Source organism: Papio anubis, chromosome 18, assembly GCF_008728515.1.
Source record: "Papio anubis isolate 15944 chromosome 18, Panubis1.0, whole genome shotgun sequence".
NCBI classification, from domain to species: domain Eukaryota; kingdom Metazoa; phylum Chordata; class Mammalia; order Primates; family Cercopithecidae; genus Papio; species Papio anubis.
The window spans coordinates 1,097,537-1,115,705 of NC_044993.1; the positions used below are offsets into that span (position 1 = coordinate 1,097,537).

General features: G+C 61.0%; 2 protein-coding genes across 2 annotated transcripts in view; both read left to right on the forward strand.

Annotated features, from left to right (window-relative positions):
* CBFA2T3 (CBFA2/RUNX1 partner transcriptional co-repressor 3) overlaps nucleotides 1–7,144 on the forward strand; it is a 64,926-nt gene extending 57,782 nt beyond the window's left edge. Inside the window, 4 exon segments of the mRNA XM_031658029.1 lie at nucleotides 734–932; nucleotides 1,400–1,468; nucleotides 2,680–2,870; nucleotides 4,907–7,144. Coding sequence (XP_031513889.1) covers nucleotides 734–932; nucleotides 1,400–1,468; nucleotides 2,680–2,870; nucleotides 4,907–5,206 — 759 coding nt within the window. The 3' untranslated portion in view covers nucleotides 5,207–7,144.
* Nucleotides 7,145–14,726: 7,582 nt separating this feature from the next.
* Nucleotides 14,727–17,723, forward strand: PABPN1L (PABPN1 like, cytoplasmic). The gene is made up of 6 exons (XM_021931585.2): nucleotides 14,727–15,584; nucleotides 15,973–16,156; nucleotides 16,332–16,399; nucleotides 16,861–16,967; nucleotides 17,044–17,131; nucleotides 17,545–17,723. The coding sequence occupies exons 1-6, from the start codon at nucleotides 15,339–15,341 to the stop codon at nucleotides 17,689–17,691; spliced, it is 840 nt and encodes a 279-aa protein (XP_021787277.2). The 5' UTR covers nucleotides 14,727–15,338; the 3' UTR covers nucleotides 17,692–17,723.
* Nucleotides 17,724–18,169: the final 446 nt, after the last annotated feature.

Sequence of the window (18,169 nt, forward strand, 5' to 3'; positions counted from 1 at the left end):
GTGTGGGTGCCCCTGAGCTCAGTGCCTGCCTGTGTGGCCTGCCCCGTCCCTGCCCAGCTGCTGTGTCCTTCACCTGAGCCCCCCTCCCCTACTGTCGGCGCAGGCTGGTGCAAGGCATCACGAGAGGCACAGGGAGGAGGATTCCTAAAACCATCATGGCGGGCCTTGCCTTCCCTCCACTTACTTTCTGCTCACTGGCTTGTCCCAGAGTCTATCCTGAGTCTTACACGAAGTGTGGGGGGAAAGCAGTGCTGAGGCCTCTTTGAGGCAGGACATGTTTGGGGACGGTCCTGGAACTGGGCTCGTGAGAACCCACCCCCGCATCCCGCAGCACGTCCAAGGAGGGGTCGCCGGGCGCGGGGCCACAACCCCTCCCAGCACTGTTGTCAGCCTCATCCCTCACCCTCGTCCTTTTTGGAAGGGGAGCCCAGGCAGAAAGCCAGGTCCCTGAGGCAGAGCCGCCCGAGCGGGTTAAAAAGGAGAATCGTAAACTCCTGTGTGCGTCTAAGCATGTGTCCTGTGCAGGCGCCCCGCAGTCCCAGGCGAGGGACCCATCGTTCCGAGCGGTAGAGGTGGGCCCTCCCTCACCCCCTTGCCCTCGTGGGCGGTGGGCTGGTCGGGCACCCATCCTATCCAGGGCTCTGGCCGAGGGGGCAGCACAGGGAGTGTCCAGCGCGCCCAGGTCCCTCCGAGGTGCTGATGTGCCCCGCCCCACCCATCCACCCGCCCTCAGCTCCTGAACTGCATCATGGACATGGTGGAGAAGACACGGCGCTCGCTCACGGTGCTGCGCAGGTGCCAGGAGGCCGACCGCGAGGAGCTCAACCACTGGGCACGGCGCTGCAGCGACACGGAGGACACAAAGAAGGGCCCCAGTCCCGCCACGGCCCGGCCCCGCAGCAGCTCCGCGGGCCCTGAAGGGTCTCAGCTAGGTGTGCGGCGGGTGGGTGGGGAGGGGGCAGACACCGGGGAGCTGTCAGGCAGGCAGTGCAATGAAACGCCAGGCAAACAGTTTCACTTGAGAAAGAGGCACCTTTTTCACTTTGTACAGAAACACTGCCTGGTGTCCCAGGAGCCTGGAGCTCAGGGCGTCCGGGGGGCCGGAGACTGAGCTGGGAGGCCCTGAGGGTTTGTGCTCCTCCACCTCGGTGACGAATACTGAAACCAGGAGAGGCCCAGGACGCACACGGCTCCCAGCCGAGTCCAAGGTCCACAGCTCCAGTGCCCCCTCATGCCCGGGCACTGCCCTGGGTGCCTGGCGACTGAGCCAGACCTTGTCCAGGGGTACCTGGGCCCTCCCCCAGGGACGCGCACACTCGTGCCCTGCACTCAGGGCCCAGCCAGGGTGGGGAGAGGCAGCCGCGTGGCCCATCCCATGTGACGTTGGCCCCCGTTTCAGACGTGCCCCGGGAGTTCCTGCCAAGGACCCTCACCGGCTACATGCCCGAGGACATCTGGAGGAAGGCTGGTGAGTGGGGGCTGCCTGGCGAGCGGTGCTGGTGAGTGGGGGCCGCCCGGCGAGCGGTGCTGTGGGAGGCCAGGGCCCCAGATGCCCCTCAGTAGCTCAGCTATGAGGAGCTTCTGTCTCCATCTGGGGACTCAAGTTGTGGGGCTTTATGCATTCCGCTGTGCGGCTCACAGAGGGGCCAGAGTAGATTCACACTCAGGGCAGGACAGCTGCTACCTGCGCCTACCAGGAAACGGACCGGTGGCCGCCCAGCAGAATAAAGTGGGTGCCAGCCCTGCATACCCAGGAGGGCACGCAAAAGCACACACACTCGGAGCCTGGGCGCGTCAGGCACGCGGGGCCAGAGTCTGGGCAGAACAGACTCAGAACATGGGCAGACGTGGAGCTGGGCGCTGGGCAAGGCTGTGGGGACATTTGCTTATGCTGTGGGGACCAGACTTGGGGGAGGGGCTGGGGCAGAGCTAGATCTGTGGGTAGCGAGAGGGGTTAGGGTTGGGGTTGGGGTTAGGCAGTGGTACCAGGGTCTCCAGCTGGTCTTAGGGTCTCTCTCAGTGGTGGAGTTGAAACCTGGCCTCTCCAGCTGGGCGGGCGGCTCTCCCTGGAGCTGCTCTGAGCCTGCCCCACCTTAGCACAGATGAGGATCAAACAATGGGGTCAGGGAGCGTGGTCTTCCGAGGCCAGCTAGGTTAAAGGATGGCAAGTGCAGTGAGGATAACAGAGCAGGGTCTGGGGTGACAGCACAAAGCTCTGGAGGAGGAGGCTTCCTGGGCTGCGTCTGGTGGGGCCAGAGGTGAAGGCGAAACAGCAGAGTTGTCCGAGTGCCTCAGGTACGGTTCCTGGAGCAGCAGCAGCAGCTCCCTCGGCACACATTAGGAATGCAGGTTCCGGGTGCACCCCTGGCTGACCAGACCCTGGGGTGGGCCTCGCCGTTGCCCTGCAGGGGTGCAGCGCCTGGGGAACAAGCTTTGAAAAGCTCCCCACGTGCTGGCCACATGACCCAGCTTTGCACACACATGCCTGGGATGCCTGCATGTATTTGCATGCACTTGTCTGCACAGGCGTGAGGGCCATCAACGTGTGCCTGTGTGTGCACAGATGCTACGTGTGTTCAGCTGCACACAGCCCTTGTCCCCAGGTTGTGGGCGTAGGAAGTCCAGAGACCCGTCTGGGATGGCCCATGTGACCGCCAGCCCTGCCCGTGTCCTTTGCAGAAGAGGCCGTGAACGAGGTGAAGCGGCAGGCCATGTCGGAGCTGCAGAAAGCCGTGTCGGACGCAGAGCGCAAAGCGCATGAGCTCATCACCACGGAGCGTGCCAAGATGGAGCGGGCCCTGGCCGAGGCGAAGCGGCAGGCCTCCGAGGACGCCCTGACGGTCGTCAACCAGCAGGAGGACTCCAGCGAGGTAGGGCCACCCAGCCACGCTGACGCCTTTCCCCTGCCTCGGCTCCCGTGTGGTCCCACGCCACCCGCGTGAGGATTCTGAGCCTCCACATGGCATCAGCACAGTTATCACGGGCGTCCTGCAGCAGGCACGCCGTCCCTGCCCACGCTGTGCTTATCAACACACAGATTCCACATGGTTTGGTGAGACGTCCTATGGGTGTCCCCGTTCTGTAGATCCAGAAACTGAGGGCTCAAGAAGGTTGGCAGCTTATCTGAGGTCACGGCCTTGGGAAGTGGTGGGGCCAGGACTCAAACCCAGGTTGGCTGATGCTGAGTTGGAGTTTCACTCTTGTTGCCCAGGTTGAAGTGCAGTGGTGCGATCTTGGCTCATTACAACCTCCGCCTCCCGGGTTCAAGCGATTCTCCTGCCTCAGCCTCCTGAGTAGCTGGGATTGCAGGCGTCTGCCACCACGCCCAGCTAATTTTTGTATTTTTAGTAGAGACGGGGTTTTGCCATGTTGGCCAGGCTGGTCTCGAACTCCTGACCTCAGATGATCCACCCGCCTCGGCCTCCCAAAGTGCTGGGATGACAAGCGTAAGCCGCCGTGCCTGGCCAGAAACCCCTGTTCTTTAGCCTGTGAGAGCAGGAGGATCCAGGAGAGCTGCGAGGGCCCCAGGTGGCGTCCGAGGCGCCCAGCTCCCTCCCGGTGCACACGGCAGGCCTGAGAGTTACCTTGCTTGTGCCTGTGCACCTGGGAGGCAGGTGGGGGCAGGGACCCTCTGCGACCCTTTTCTGCCTTGTCCACAAAGAGGGGAGAGGGAGAGACCCTTTCCAGGGGAGCCCCAGGACTGTCCCTTGAGACAGGGCAGATCTCTGTCCAAAGCCCCTGTGTGCATCTGTGCCTGGGCCAGCCCCGGGGTGGGAGAAGATGGAGCCCCATCGATGCAGGGGTCTCTGCACCAGCCCTTTCCACACATGCTCTTGGCTGGGGAGAAGCTAGAACACCACGGGCAAAACTCTCACAGAGCTGGCACTTGAGTGGGCACAGAGAAGGAAACACCAAAAGCAGAAGCGAGGAATGTGGGCAGAAGTGAGGCGGGCAGGCCGTTTCGGGGGGCGGAAGTGTGTGGGGAGTGGGGCCGTGGAGGCCTCATGGCAGGTGACACCTGAGCAGAGGCCGGGAGGGATTAAGCTGGCCACCAGGCATCGGGGGCGCAGGCCCAGCGGAGGGACCGGCAGGAGCCAGGGCCTGGAGTGGGGACCGTGCCTGGCAGTGCCCGGTCCACAGGAAGGCTGCTGCTGCTGTGGCAGTGAGGGGAGGTGGGGTAGGAGGTGGGGTGGGAGGTGGCACCAGAGGCTTTGGAGGCCAAAGAGGGACCTGGGCTTCTCCCCTGGGGCAGGTTGGGCTTCCCACCCCACAACTCAGCCGTCTCTGTGAGATCCAGCCCAGCCCCAAGAAGAAACATGCTTAGGCTTTGTGTGGCATCCGTGACCCCCTCTGCCCACAGGGATGCCTGGGGCACAACTCACCCTACAGGAAGGGAGCAGAACCCACCACAGGGTGGGGGCAGAGGTGGGGGGGGGTGCAGCAGAGGCGGGGGATGGGGCAGAGGTGGGGAGGGAGACGGGTAGGGGGGATGCAGCAGAGGCAGGGGATGGGGCAGAGGTGGGGAGGGAGACGGGTGGGGGGATGCAGCAGAGGCAGATGGTGAGATCTCAGTGGCCTCAATTATGCTGGGGCCATACCCTTCGGTTTTGGAGCCTGGTGAGCTCAGGAGGGCTTCCCGGAGAGGAGGCAGGGGTCATCGTTCAGTTAGCACAGCACAAACCTGTCTGGGTGAGCTGGAGTGTGAGGCACAGTAGTAGGACGCTGTCCCCCAAAATGGCCCAGTGAGCGGCTGTATCTGGGGAATGGCCCGAGGGCTGCGGGGCTTTAGAGTTTCTCTCTTCTCACCTGTTGATGACGTGCTGGGTCTGAGTGGCTTGGCTGGAGCATGTGTTGGGGATTCGGGTGACCGGACCCAGCCCTGACTGGCCCCTCTGCCCCAACCCAGAGCTGCTGGAACTGTGGACGGAAAGCCAGTGAAACGTGCAGCGGCTGCAATGCGGCACGCTACTGCGGGTCCTTCTGCCAGCATCGGGACTGGGAGAAGCACCACCACGTGTGTGGCCAGAGCCTGCAGGGCCCTGCGGCCGTGGTGGCCGACCCGGTGCCTGGACCGCCCGAAGCCGCCCACGGCCTGGGCCCCTCCCTGCCTGTGGGTGCTGCCAGCCCCAGCGAAGCCGGCTCTGCGGGGCCTTCTCGCCCCGGCTCCCCCAGCCCGCCTGGCCCGCTGGACGCCGTGCCCCGCTGACCCCACCAGCCCCCGGCCTGCTGGATACAGCACCGTGCCAACCCCACCCAGCTCCAGGCCCGCCGGATGCTGTGGCCTCTGACGCCCGGCCGGCCAGACACTGTGCCCTGCCTGGCCTGGGGAAGCCGACCAATTAGAGTCACTGCTGCTACTGCCCCTCTCCAAAAGAAGACACAGAACCAACAAAACCGCATTCAATGCACCTGCCTCAGCTACCTAATGATTCTGCGCAGAGACCTCTTGACAACCTCTCTTCAAGCATCCTCAGAAGCCTCAATGAGCTTTAGACAGCAGAGCGGATGCCGCGGGCGCGGCAGCTCTGCCCACCTCTCTCTCTTTTCCTCTCTCTCTGCCTCTCCCTCTCTGTCTTCTCTATCCTCTCTCTCTCTCTCTCTCTCTATGACTATCACACACTTTCTCTTCAATGAAAAAATCTAATTGGTGGCTTATATTTTCAGCAAAGAATTTTGGGGGGTTTTGTTTGTTGGCAAAAGAGCTACTCAGAAATGGACAAAGAAAACTCTGGGGGTTCTCCCCCTCCTGATTAAAAAGGGAGAAAGAAAACTGTGATTTTATAGCCAGAGATCTGAACCCAGCTGTGCCCCTCCCCCAGGGGCGTGAGGCTGATTGGCGAAGACGGGAGGAAAGATTTCAACTTCTGACTCAAGAAGCATTTTTAGTTTCAGATTTTTTTTTTCCTGTAATGTTAAACTCTTTGGCTTTAAGTAAAAATCCAAAAAGTTTTTTTAAAAAAGCAAAGGAAGCATACTTGTGAACTACCTTGCTAGCTAGCCAGCCAAGGATACCGGACACACCTCTGCTCCAAAGGAAATCCAAAAAAGCAAACACAAGAAATCAAAATCCAAAATTTGTCACTGCCAAAGTATGTTTTTCACTGTTTTACTTGCCCCTGGGTTTGTTTGGATGTGGGTCTTTTTCTCTTCTGTCCTGGTTTTGTTTGTGGGTGTCGGGATATTGGGGTGCAGAGGGTTGGTGCCCAGTGAGAAACGAGTTTTGTTCCCTTCCGCGTAGGCATTGGTGCGTCCGCCGCGTGTGCGTGGTCTGTGTGCCGTCGCCGCGGCCTGCGTCTCCATGTGTGTAGGGAAGGACACGCCGTCTGTCCTCACGCCCCCTGTGACTTTTCATACTTCATTTTTTTCCACTTGTGGAAAAAAAGTGCTAAAGTTTTCTTCCCAGAGAGAGCATAATTCCGAAACAAAACTGTGATAATCTTTTGGGTTGATTCTCGACTGCTTTTCAAGCACGCAGAGCCAGCAGGGCTCCCTGAAACACGGCTTCTCAGCCAGCCTGTCCTCCTCTACCTCTCTCCTCTCTGCGCCCTCCAACCTCTCTCGGCCCCATCGCCCCAACCCCAGCGTCTCACTGCAGCTACTCCCCTTTCTTCCAAACTTTTGCAGAAAAACAAAACAAAAAAACTACAAACAAAAGCAGCCCTCTGCGTCCTCCCCAGGAAAGACCCTGACCATGTACATAGCCCTGGTGCTCCTGCCCTGCCACCCCTCAGATGCATTTGCCTCTGGCCCTGGGGTGTGTCTCGGTGACGTTTTCTATCAGACATGCTCCCTCCCACCTTCCAGCCCTGCCCATCCTCCCTCCATTCCTCTCAGCTCCCTCCGCGATTTCAAGAAGGAAATAAAGGGATAAAGAAATTCATGCTTGCACCGAGTGCAAGGACACAACAGCAGGCGCGGCCTACGCCCTGGCATCTGTGTGCGTGGCTATCAGGAGTTCCAGGAACTCAGTGCAATACCGGAGTGACCCAGCTACTGAAGCGGCCGTGAACGGCCCACGAGAGGCCCGAAGCCGAGAGTGTACGTTAATGTGAATGTATATAGTCTTTGCAGAGGTCCAAATAATATTCATGATGGTAATAAAGAAGAGATGTTTGCCAAATAAAAAAGAAAAAGTTAAGAGAAATGTGGGAGTTTGCGAAGTGTAGGAAACAGATTTTCAAAGGAGTCTGAGCTGTGGCCCTGAGGGGAGGAGCGGTTTACCTGCTGGTGGTTCCTCACGGTGGTAAAAGTTCCTTCTCTGAGCATCGTCAGGATGGATCCCATCGGGTCACCCCAGCCAGGTCCTGTCTGGAACCAAGCCTGACAACAGAAACCTCGTTCTGAAAGTCGAGATAGATCGAGTGTGTCCTCCAGACAGTGCCCTGGCCCCAGCACCACCTGCACTCCTCAGTGACAGGCCCAGCAAACTCCCTGAGGTTTGCTTTCGTGGGTTTCAGAGAAGCAAGGACCAGTCTGGGATTTGGGCTCCGTGTTAAAGGGGCAGAAGCCCGGCTCTCCTTCCAGGGCTGCGGTTCTCCAGCTCCGAACCCACACAGCGGCGGTGGCAGCGGACACACCTGTGCCCACGAAGGGGACCTCCCTCCCCCGGAGATAGGCGTCCTGGGACTCTTCTCATCTCTCTCCCACTGGGGCTCCATCTTGTCCCCACCCACACTGCAGTGCCCTTCCACGTGGGCAGGGCAGTTGGCTGTGGTGATCAAAGGCTCTAGGGAACAGGAAACGGGCACGGGGCTGTGGGGTAAATTGAGTCAGGCCCTCCAAGGCTATGTGGTCCAAGGCTGTGCAGGTGAACCGGTGGCAAGGGGACCCATGGGCAGCTTCCCTGGTACCGAGCCCCGGGGCAAGGGGACCCATGGGCAACTTCCCTGGCACCGAGCCCTGGGGCAAGGGCAAGGGGACTCATGGGCAGCTTCTCTGGCACTGAGCCCTGTGGCAAGGGGACCCATGGGCAGTTTCCCTGGTTACTCAGGTCCCTGGGGTCAGGACTGGTGGGGAGCGTGAAGGAGACACTAGTTTACTTTGTGGGCGAAAGCCTCCTTTCTTTCCCTCATCTCCCTCAATCCTTCTTTGGGGACACACAGGGATAGCAGCACGCTCACCAGCTGGCTGCATCAGTCTGGCCAGCAGCCTCCAGGGGCCAGACCACAAGGCTCAGGGTGGGACAGGCCCTCCCACCCCAGCTCTCAGGAAGGGGTCAGCCCTTGAGCCAAGGATGAATGCCATCTGCCCCACGTAGCCCCCCACCATGCACCAAGCCACCCCCGGCGCGAGTGCACAAGCTGGCGTGAGGACCTGGCCAGAGATCAGGCAGATGGAGCCCCACGGCCGACAGCCCCATGGAATCAGGACGGCTGGGCAAACTGAGGCCTGGAGACAAGAGGGGGATGTCCTGGGTGCGCTGTGTCAGGGCCCCCTGGGCGGGTGTTGGCCGGGTCACATGAAGTAAGGCAGCTCCTGCCCGGGGAGGCTCTGGGGTCCCCTCCGATGCTTCAGGGGCCCGCCTTTCTGAAGCTCATATGCCCAGGCCCTGGTGGCCAAAGACCTCACGGCAAACCAAGTGGAACCCATAGCTCTGGGGTGGGGACAAGGACAGGCGGCATTTTGTGTTTCCCCTTGGTGGCCGTGAACACCCGTGCCCATGGTTCTGACCTGCACTCTGCACCTGCGGGCATCTGCCTCTCTTCTGCCAGGCAGAGGGTGGTCTGGACATAGGGTCTGGGCAGGGAGGGGCCACACCTGGACTGGGGAGATCGCCCCATCTCTGCCCTGTCTCTGCCCCCTGCCCGGCTGCCACCTCCACAAGTTCACAGATCACTGGCCAGAGATGCAGCCTGCCAAGCCGTCCTCCCACCAGCCACCGTCAAGACAGACGCTCTTCAGAGCCTCTTCCCCAAACCCCAAACCACCCCCACGCGCCCCCCTTGCATGTCCTGTGGCCATCCACACAGCCGTCCCTCCATCCCACCCCACCCTCTCCACCCACGGACCCGAGGGCACCAGCTGCCCCCTGCTGTGTGCCAGTGACCTCAGCTGCTGCCCTAAGGGAACCTGTTGGTGGGCGGCAGCCCCTCCCATACCCAGCCCAGTCCAGGACTGCTCGAGACACTTCCAGGGGCAGATAAAATTCTGCTACAGGTGCTGTGAGCAGGTGGGACCAGCATCTTGCAACAGCTCTGGCCAGTCGGGGCCACCTGGAGCTTGAGGTGGGTGGCCGGGGGCCAGGAGCACACACTGGGTGGTGGCCCGTACACGTGCCTAGGGTCCCCGACCAGGGCGCCAGGGTGAGCACGTTCCCTGGCAGAGCCGCGACGCTGGGGGGTGGGCTGCCCTCTCTCACTCCTTGTTTCCAGGGGTCAGTGCCTGGAGGGGGTGTCCTTAGGAGAGGAGGGTGGCCCCATACAGCCTCCCCGAGCCCCCAGCACTCTTGGAGCCCCACTCCTCGGGGGGTACTCACAGGTGCCAGGCTCCCATCCCATTTCCTGGCTAAGAGTTGAGTCCTTACCGCCTGAGACTGGGGACTTCTGGGAACAGACCTGCCTGGATGAATTCTGCCAGGAGTGGTGGGTGCTCCCCAGGATCCTCTGCAGTCTCCTTGCCCTGCATCCCCGAGTCCCAGGGGCCCATTTCCTCCTTCACTGCCCTGCAAGCTCCCACACTGAGGGGGCACTCTCTAAAATGGGGCTGGGGCCACAGCCCTGGATGATGAGCGTGCTGGCTGGAGAGGAAGACAGTGAGGAGGCGGGGAGTCCATGGGGCTGGTTTCCCACAGGTCCACTGGCGCCCGTGCACACTTCAGAGAGAAGGCGAGCGTGCTGCTGACAACCCCTGCTCTGTTTTCCCAAAGTTCTAGGAAACTCCATTTTGGACACTTTCTGTTCTTTATGTTTCAATCCAGCCAAGCCCCAAGTAGCTTCCCAAAGACCCCGAGGAACGGAAAGTCAGTGTCAGTAGCCAGAGTGAAGCCTGCTTTTGAAATACATGAGGCCGGGCGCGGTGGCTCACGCCTGTAATCCCAGCACTTTGGGAGGCCGAGACAGGCGGATCACAAGGTCAGGAGATCGAGACCATCCTGGCTAACACGGTGAAACCCCGTCTCTACTAAAAATACAAAAATTAGCCAGGCTTGGTGGCGGGCGCCTGTAGTCCCAGCTACACGGGAGGCTGAGGCAGAAGAATGTTGTGAACCCGGGAGGCGGAGCTTGCAGTGAGTGGAGATCAAGCCGCTACACTCCAGTCTGGGAAACACAGCGAGACTCTGCCTCAAAAAAAAAAAAAAGAAGAAATACATGAATGATGGCAACAGGCCTCCCTTGTCCCCACCTGGATGGGGCGGGGAGCCCGGCCAGGCCATCTGTCACCTCCCCAACCCCATCTGCCAGAGCCAAGGGGCTCGGGCCGGTGAGGACCGGGCCGGGGCACAGCCACGTGCAGCCTGGTGGGGAGGGGACTCACTCTCTACTTCCTTCTCCTCTTTTTCTGACTCCCGCAAAGGAGCTGGACTGAGCGTTGGGTTGTTTTCTGTAGTTGTGAGAAGCCCATGCCCTGGATCTGCAGCCTGTGCAGGGCTGCAAGGTGACCCCCGCCACCCCGTCTGATGCACTGTGGGTTTGGCCTGTGGACGCTGTGAGACACAATGGTCCGGTTAGCGCCGTGTCCATGTAATAAAGCGAACGTTCACTGTTGCCTGGCTGTTAGTCTCCGTGGATCCCAGGAGGCTTCGGCTGAGCCTCGTCTCACCTGTGAATTCACTAAATACCTGCTGGGGCTTCTCCGTGCCCTGCAGGGACCGGGCCTCCCCACGCAGCACACACACTGCAGGGACGAACAGGCCAGTGTGTGACGTGGGGCTGGGGCGACGGGGAAGAGGCGGGGCGGGAGCACACGGGCGGGGAGGAGCGGCAGCCTCCAGCCACGAGGGCTCTTGCAGGGCTGGCAACAGCTGAGCCTGCAAAGGGGACATTTGGGGGGTCCCGACAACCTTACCCCTGGGAGATGGTCCTGAGGATTCCAAGACTGGAACCCCTGCCTGAGAAGCCCCACTTCTGACAGTGCTGGGGCTGGGACCTTGACACCTCCGACCTCGATGGGGGACACAGGACCTCGGGGGACACAGACAAAACAGGAGGCCGGGCATGGTGGCTCATGTCTGTAATCCCAGCACTTTGGGAGGCCGAGGGGGATGGATCGCCTGAGGTCAGGAGTTTAAGACCAGCCTGGCCAATATGGAGAAACCCCGTCTCTTCTAAAAATACAAAAAATCAGCCAGGCATGGTGGCAGGTGCCTGTGATCCCAGCTACTCGGGAGGCTGAGGCAGGAGAATCACTTGAACTTGGGAGGTGGAGGTTGCAGTGAGCTGAGATTGTGCCGCTGCACTCCAGCCCAGGCAACAGAGTGAGACTCCATCTCAAAAAAAAAAAAGACATGAGGCCGGGTGTGGTGGCTCAAGCCTGTAATCCCAGCACTTTGGGAGGCTGAGACGGGCGGATCACAAGGTCAGGAGATCGGGACCATCCTGGCTAACCCGGTGAAACCCCGTCTCTACTAAAAATACAAAAAATTAGCCAGACGTGGTGGCAGGTGACTGTAGTCCCAGCTACTCGGGAGGCTGAGGCAGGAGAATGGCGTGAACCCGGGAGGCGGAGCTTTTAGTGAGCCGCGATCGTGCCACTGCACTCCAGCCTGGGCAACAGAGTGAGACTCCATCTCAAAAAAAAAAAACATGAAAATTGAGGGGACACAGGGGACCTGAAGGTGGACAGCGCAGGCAGGGACAGCTCACCCCTCTCAGCCATCCCCATGGGGCCCTCACATTGGGGCACACGCAGATCCTGTACGGAATAGGAGTTGGGCTGAGCGCTGGTGCCCCTGGGGCCAGGCTGCCATGAATCCTCAGGCCCGGCTCTGGAACAGGGTATATTTGAAGAGTGTCACTGGAAAGACCAGTGTCGGAGCCGTCTGTCCCCTGCCAGGCAGCTGGCAGGAGCCCCGGCCGGGCCTGGTGTGTCAGCAGTCTCAGACAGGGTGAGGATGACAAGGTTTTCCACGGCCGGGGCCCGAGCTCAGAGGGGCATGCGTCAGGGCCTGGGCCGAGTCCAGCAGGCTCTGGTCTTGGACAGAACTGGCTGCAGTCCTGCCTCTGACAGGGAGGTGGAGGCACGGGTGCTGGCAGACCCTCCGCCACACAGGCACAGACACACGGGGCGGGGGGCCCTGTCCCAACAGGAGGAGCCCAGGTCGAGGCCACACTCCACCCTCGTCTGGCCAGCCCTGGCCAGCACGCCTGTCCTTAGTGCAGACGTGGGCTCTGCCCCTGAGGAGCTTTGGTTTCTAAGGGGAGAACTGGGCAAGTCATCAACACTGGACAGACAGCAGGTAAGGCGTGAGGACAGCGGCTCTCGAGGGAGGAGGAGCAGCCTGGCAGGCTTCCTGGAAACGGTGGCACCGTGCACAGGGGGAACAGTGTCCTGGGACCACGCACACGTGTGTGGCTGTGCGAAGCCAGGTAGAGGGGAAGCCGGGTCCAGACAAGGCCCATTCCTCCCGACCTCATGAGCCTGCCCCAGAAAATCCTCTGGGTGGTGGACAGATTGGGGGGCAGCATGGTCTTCAGTCAGCCTCTTGGAGGTGTGAAAAGAAAACAAAATTTCAGGCCCTAAAACTCACTAAGCCAAAGAGAAAAGTCAAGCCGGGAGCCGAGTCACACACACCTGCCTCCCATTTTCTTCCTGAATGGACAGCTACGAAGATGAAGGAGCCCGGCCCCCCACGATGCGCTTACACGGAAATTCCCTGTGGGCCCCGAGATCTTGGCTCTGAAACAGTTCTGCTGGATCCCACCCAGACAATGTGATCCCCCAGCTTATCTTCCAGCTATGGGACAAAGGACAGAGCTAACATCACCCTCCACTCACCGGAGACAAATGTGAACCTGCCGGCTTCCTGTTCCCTGTGGCAGTTCTATCTTCTCTGGAAACGCAGGGTTGCTGAGCGTGGGGCTCTGTAATTCACTCCTCTACCCTCACCTTCCACATTTCAAAATGTGCATCTGGTGACTGCCAATCAGAGCATCAGAGGAAGGCTACCTTGACTCTTTTATCCGCCCTCCCTTTTCTTTCCTTCCCATGTTCCCCTCCTGCCCGCTCTTTCCCTTTAAATATAGGAGTCTCCAAACCCTCTTTGGGTTTTTTTGTTCTTGTTTTTTTCTGTTTTTGTTTTTGAGACAGAGTCTTGCTCCGTCGCCCAGGCTGGAGGGCAGTGGTATGATCTCAGCTCACTGCAACCTCTGCCTCCCAGGTTCAAGCGATTCTCCTGCCTCAGCCTCCTGAGTAGCTAAGATTACAGGCGCCGCCACTACACTTGACTAATTTTTTTTTTTTTTTTGTACTTTTAGTAGAGATGGGGTTTCACCATGTTGGCCAGGCTGGTTCTGAACTCCTGACGTCAAGTGATTCACCTGCCTGGGCCTCCCACAGTGCTGGGATGACAGGCGTGAGCCCCCGCGCCCGGCCCCCAAACCCGCTTTGGAAAAAGCAGATGTTTCCTGTGGCTTTGTGGTCCTTTTTCCTGGGTGCACCCTCAACCTTGGCAAGATAAACCTCTAACTGATGGAGACCCGTCTCAGACACCATCTGGCTTACAGAGGTGAGAACAGAGTGGGTGCAGGAGCCTTGGTTCCCAGGCTGTGGCGGCCTCCATGTCACCACCTGCTCCCCCTTAGCCCCCAGCCCAAGGTAGAGGAAGGGCCACCCTGCGTGGATGGGTGCACGGTGCAGCAGTGCAGCTCCAGCCTAGGCCATGCCCTGTCTCTCTCTCCTTCCCCAGTCCCAAATTCCCAGGAATCCCAGCCCCACTGGCTGAACACCGGGGTGCAGTCACAGAGAAGACAGCCTCGGCCTGGGGGTGGCAGCTGTGCAGGGCAGCCCCGTCCCCTACCACCAATGGCAGGCGTAAGAGCCATGCATGACTGCCTGGCCCCAAGACTGGGTGGGAGACGGCATCACTGGAGACGGAGGCCAGAGCAGTCCCCAGCAGCCGCGCTGGCAGGTGGAGAGGGAGGTGCGAAGGCAGAGGCGGGTCACATCCACGGAGTCCTCACCTCACAGGAACTCACACCGCCACGCCCCACGCCACTCCCAAAGAGCCCCCACCTCAGAGTAACTCACACCGCCGCTCCCCATGGAGCCCCCACCCCACAGGAACTCACACCGTCACTCCCACCGAACCCCCACCCCACAGGAACTCACGCCGTCACTCCCACCGAACCCCCACCCCACCCCACAGGAACCCCCACCTCACAGAAATTCACACCGTCACTCCCACGGAACCCCCACCCCACAGCAGAAGATTTCTGGCTTCGTGGAAGTGGCTCCCATCTAAAAGATGACCCAGGCCAGGCACAGTGGCTCGTGCCTGTAATCCCAGCACTTTGGGAGGCTGAGTCGGGCAGATCATCTGAGGTCAGGAGTTCAAGACCAGCCTGGGCAACATGGTGAAACCCCATCTCTACTAAAAATACAAAACAAAAAAAAATTAGCTGGGTGTGGTGGCAGGTGCCTGTAATCTCAGCTACTCGGGAGGCTGAGGCAGGAGAATCACTTGAACCTGGGAGGCAGAGGTTGCAGTGAGCTGAGATCGTGCCATTGCACTCCAGCCTTGGCAAAAAAGCAAGACTCCCATCTAAAAAAAAAAAAAAGACCCAGAATGAGGGTTAGGGAGGCAGCGTCCCTGGGACTCCACAGGGGTCAGGATGCAGAGACAGCGGTTGCTGCCCCTCCTCTGGGCCCAGGACCCCGCCCCGACCTGCCTAGGCCCTCTCATCCCGTGCACCTGCCCTCCGTCCCTGCTCAGACCCTTCCCTCTCCTGGGACCATCTCAGCCCCTGCCTCCCCTAGTCGGAAGCCACCTCCCCAGCCTGCTTGGACCCTGGCACCAGAAACAACCGCTCCTGTGTTCCCACTTGGATTGCGTGTTCGTGCCGTGTGGATGCTGCTGAGGTGTGAACCCTGTGATGGACCAAGGCTCCAGTGAGCCGCAGCATGGCCAGGCGGAAGCAGAAGAGACCAGTGACCCCCACTCAACTCAGCCTCTCCTTCCTCCAGGGAGAGTGTCCTGGAGGTATCTGTCCCAGTGACAGGGAAGGGGCGGGGCCAGGAGCCAAGGCTGGAAGCTCAGCCCCCACTCAGCCTTTGCAAATGCTCTAGTGGGAGCAGCTGGCCTCAGGAGAGGGCTTCAAACTCCAGGAGGGCCCGGGCAGGTGTGGACGCGAGGGGAGCGGAGGGGAGGCCTCGCTGGCCCACCTTCCTCCTGCCCTTCTACCATGTGGCCCTTCCCAAGCCGCTCGCTCTTTCCGCCCCCAACTCAGGCCTGGCTCCAGACGGTCTCCTCAGACCCAGAGGCCCAGGGCTGGGGGGCCTGGAACGAGACCAAGGAGACTCTGGGGCCAGAGGGTGGGGAAGGGAAGGAGGAGGAAGAGGAGGCAGAGGAAGACCAGGATGGGGATGCAGGCTTCCTGTTGTCTCTGCTGGAGCAAGAGAACCTGGCTGAGTGCCCAGTGCCTGACCAGGTAACAGCTGTGTGGAGGCCCTGGGGCTCTCAGGGGACCTGGGGCACAGGGACTGGCGGAGACACGGGGTCTGGGTGACAAATGGCTGCAGCTGACTTAGGAGGGGAGGGCCATTGCCCACCTGCCTGGACGAAGGTGGCAAGGAGACCCCGCAGCACAGACTGCGGAGTCAAGCTGGCGTCTCTGGCCTGGGGAAGGGCCCTTGAGGTGCAGTTTCGGGGGCTTCTCTGCAGGGGCGAGTTCATCACCCCAGGAAGGAGCGTCCCTGTCCAGAGAAGGGCTGCCCCTTGGGGCTGTGACCCTCTGCTGAAGCTGGCAGGCCACACACCCACCTTCCTCGAGCACAGCCTGCAGGCTGCCTGCCCCACTCAGCGCCATGTGTCGGCAGGAGCTGGAGGCCATCAAGATGAAGGTGTGCGCCATGGAGCAGGCCGAGGGGCCACCATGGTCTCTGGGAGCACAGCGCCAGGCCGAGGAAGAGGAGGGGCTGCCACAGCCTCCGGGAGTGCAGCACCAGGCCAAGGAAGAGGAGGGCACCATGGCCGGGCAGCTGCTGAGCCCTGAGGCCACGGGTAGGAACCAGGGGCCCAGGCCGCCCCCCACTGAGCCAGGGTCCCAGAGTTTCCATGAGGGTTGGGCCTGGCAGGCTCCAAGGTGTCACCTTCCCTACAAACCTGGGCCACCTTCCCCGTGAGAGGAGTGAGGAAGGAGCCAAGGGCCTTCGGGCCTGAGCTGTGTTCTCCGCAGGCTGCCCCCTCCCTGGGACCCCCGAGGAGAAGGTGGAGGCTGACCACAGATCTGTCTACGTGGGCAACGTGAGTGGCAGGCGGGGGCCGGGGGGGCAGGCAGCGAGTGGGGCCCCATCTCTTCCGGGGGTCTGGTGCCCGGCCCTGGGCCAGGCTTGCGGGAAAGGGAGTCTGACACTGGGGACAGCCCTGTCCCCTCGAGGAAACACTGGCCTGGGCACATGTTCCAGTTTTTCAACATGAGCTGGAATTCAGGATTGCACATGAAATCTCCACTTTCGAGAAGCTTTTTGAAAGGCTCCAGCCCTCCGGAAGGGAGCGCTCCATGTGAGACCTCCTTTCCTTTCTTCCCTCCATCCCCAGCAGGGGTGTGGGGTGGAGGCCTGGGGCCGTCCCCGCCCGGGGGCCCAGCCTTGGGGTTTCTTTCCCCACCTCTACCAAGAAAGCCCCGAGTCAGGGCCAGGCGTCTCCCTGACACGCGGGTCTGGGCCTGGTGTCTCCCTGACACGCGGGTCTGGGCCTGGGTCCAGGTGGACTACGGGGGCTCTGCCGAGGAGCTGGAGGCCCACTTCAGCGGCTGCGGGGAGGTCCACCGAGTCACCATCCTGTGCGACAAGTTCTCTGGACACCCCAAGGGGTCAGTTCGGGGCCTGGCGGGGGCACTGGCTGTGCGGACGGGGCCCAGCCTCATCCCTCCCCGTCCCTCCCCTCAGTTACGCCTACATAGAGTTTGCCACCAAGGGCTCCGTGCAGGCCGCCGTGGAGCTGGACCAGAGCCTCTTCCGGGGCCGGGTCATCAAGGTGCGCCAGTGCTCCCCAGGTCCAGGAATATGAGCACAGATGGGCTGGCCCACTGGCCCTGGGACACACAGCAGCCCCAGCTGGCTCCTCTCTGCACAGTGCGTCTTAGGCACAGTGCTTGGCTGGGCCTGGACAGGATGTGGCAGGACCCTGGGACCTGAAGCTGGGTTTGGTCTGCCAGTGACATGGTGGGGAAGTGTCCCCTCTCGGGGCGGGAAGCCCCTCTGCAGGGGTGCTGGCTGTGACTGGGTGTCATATGACAGCTATGGTGGGCAAAGGCAAGGGACCCTTTAGGCCCAAATGGCATCCTGAGCCTGCAGGACCCCACACTCCGGGGTGGTGGGCGTTGCAGGGACTGCGGGCTGGGTCTTAGCTGCCCCTCGAGGAGGACTAGGAACAGGCCTTTGCTCCAGGTGCTGCCAAAAAGAACCAACTTCCCTGGGATCAGCTCCACAGACCGCGGGGGCCTTCGAGGACACCCAGGCTCCAGGGGGGCACCGTTCCCCCTCAGCGGCCTCCAGGGCAGGCCCCGGCTCAGACCACGAGGGCAGAACCGGTGAGTGAGTGCCTGTGGAGGCAGCCTGGGGGCGAGGGCCATGGTGGGGCATCGGGGCCTGGGGATCAGGGGCAGGAGGGGGTCCCTGAGCTTGTTCCTCACGGGGCTGCAGGAACGTACCTGCTGGGGCCTGGGTGAGGGCTGGGGCTGCTGCATCGGCTAGGGGGGTGCTTTCTGCATCCTCTCTGCTGGGAGAGGTGACCCTTTCTTGTTCCTACCAAGACCCTGGGGTGGGCTGCAGCTGCCCCAAGGGGCTCTCCTGGCGCTGCCTTTCCCTTTCCTGGGACCATCCCAGGAGAGCAGCTAGGAGTCACCAGAAAGGCCTCCTGGGGCATTGCCTGAGCAGTCAGGTGCCCTCCCTGCATCCTTGTCCTGTTGTCCCCCGGGGCCCTGGGCCACCTCCCTTCCCCTCTGGAATGCCACTCACCGTGCATTCTCTCTCCGTGCAGGGCCTGTGGAAAATTCTCACCGTGGTTTTCACC

Excerpts from the sequence above, each read along its gene's own strand:
- PABPN1L (XM_021931585.2), top strand. The coding sequence starts at position 15,339 with ATGTGGCCCTTCCCAAGCCGCTCGCTCTTTCCGCCCCCAACTCAGGCC. Across the intron at positions 15,585-15,972 it reads AGTGCCCAGTGCCTGACCAG|GAGCTGGAGGCCATCAAGAT; the intron begins GTAACAGCTGTG and ends ATGTGTCGGCAG. Across the intron at positions 17,132-17,544 it reads TCCGGGGCCGGGTCATCAAG|GTGCTGCCAAAAAGAACCAA; the intron begins GTGCGCCAGTGC and ends CCTTTGCTCCAG.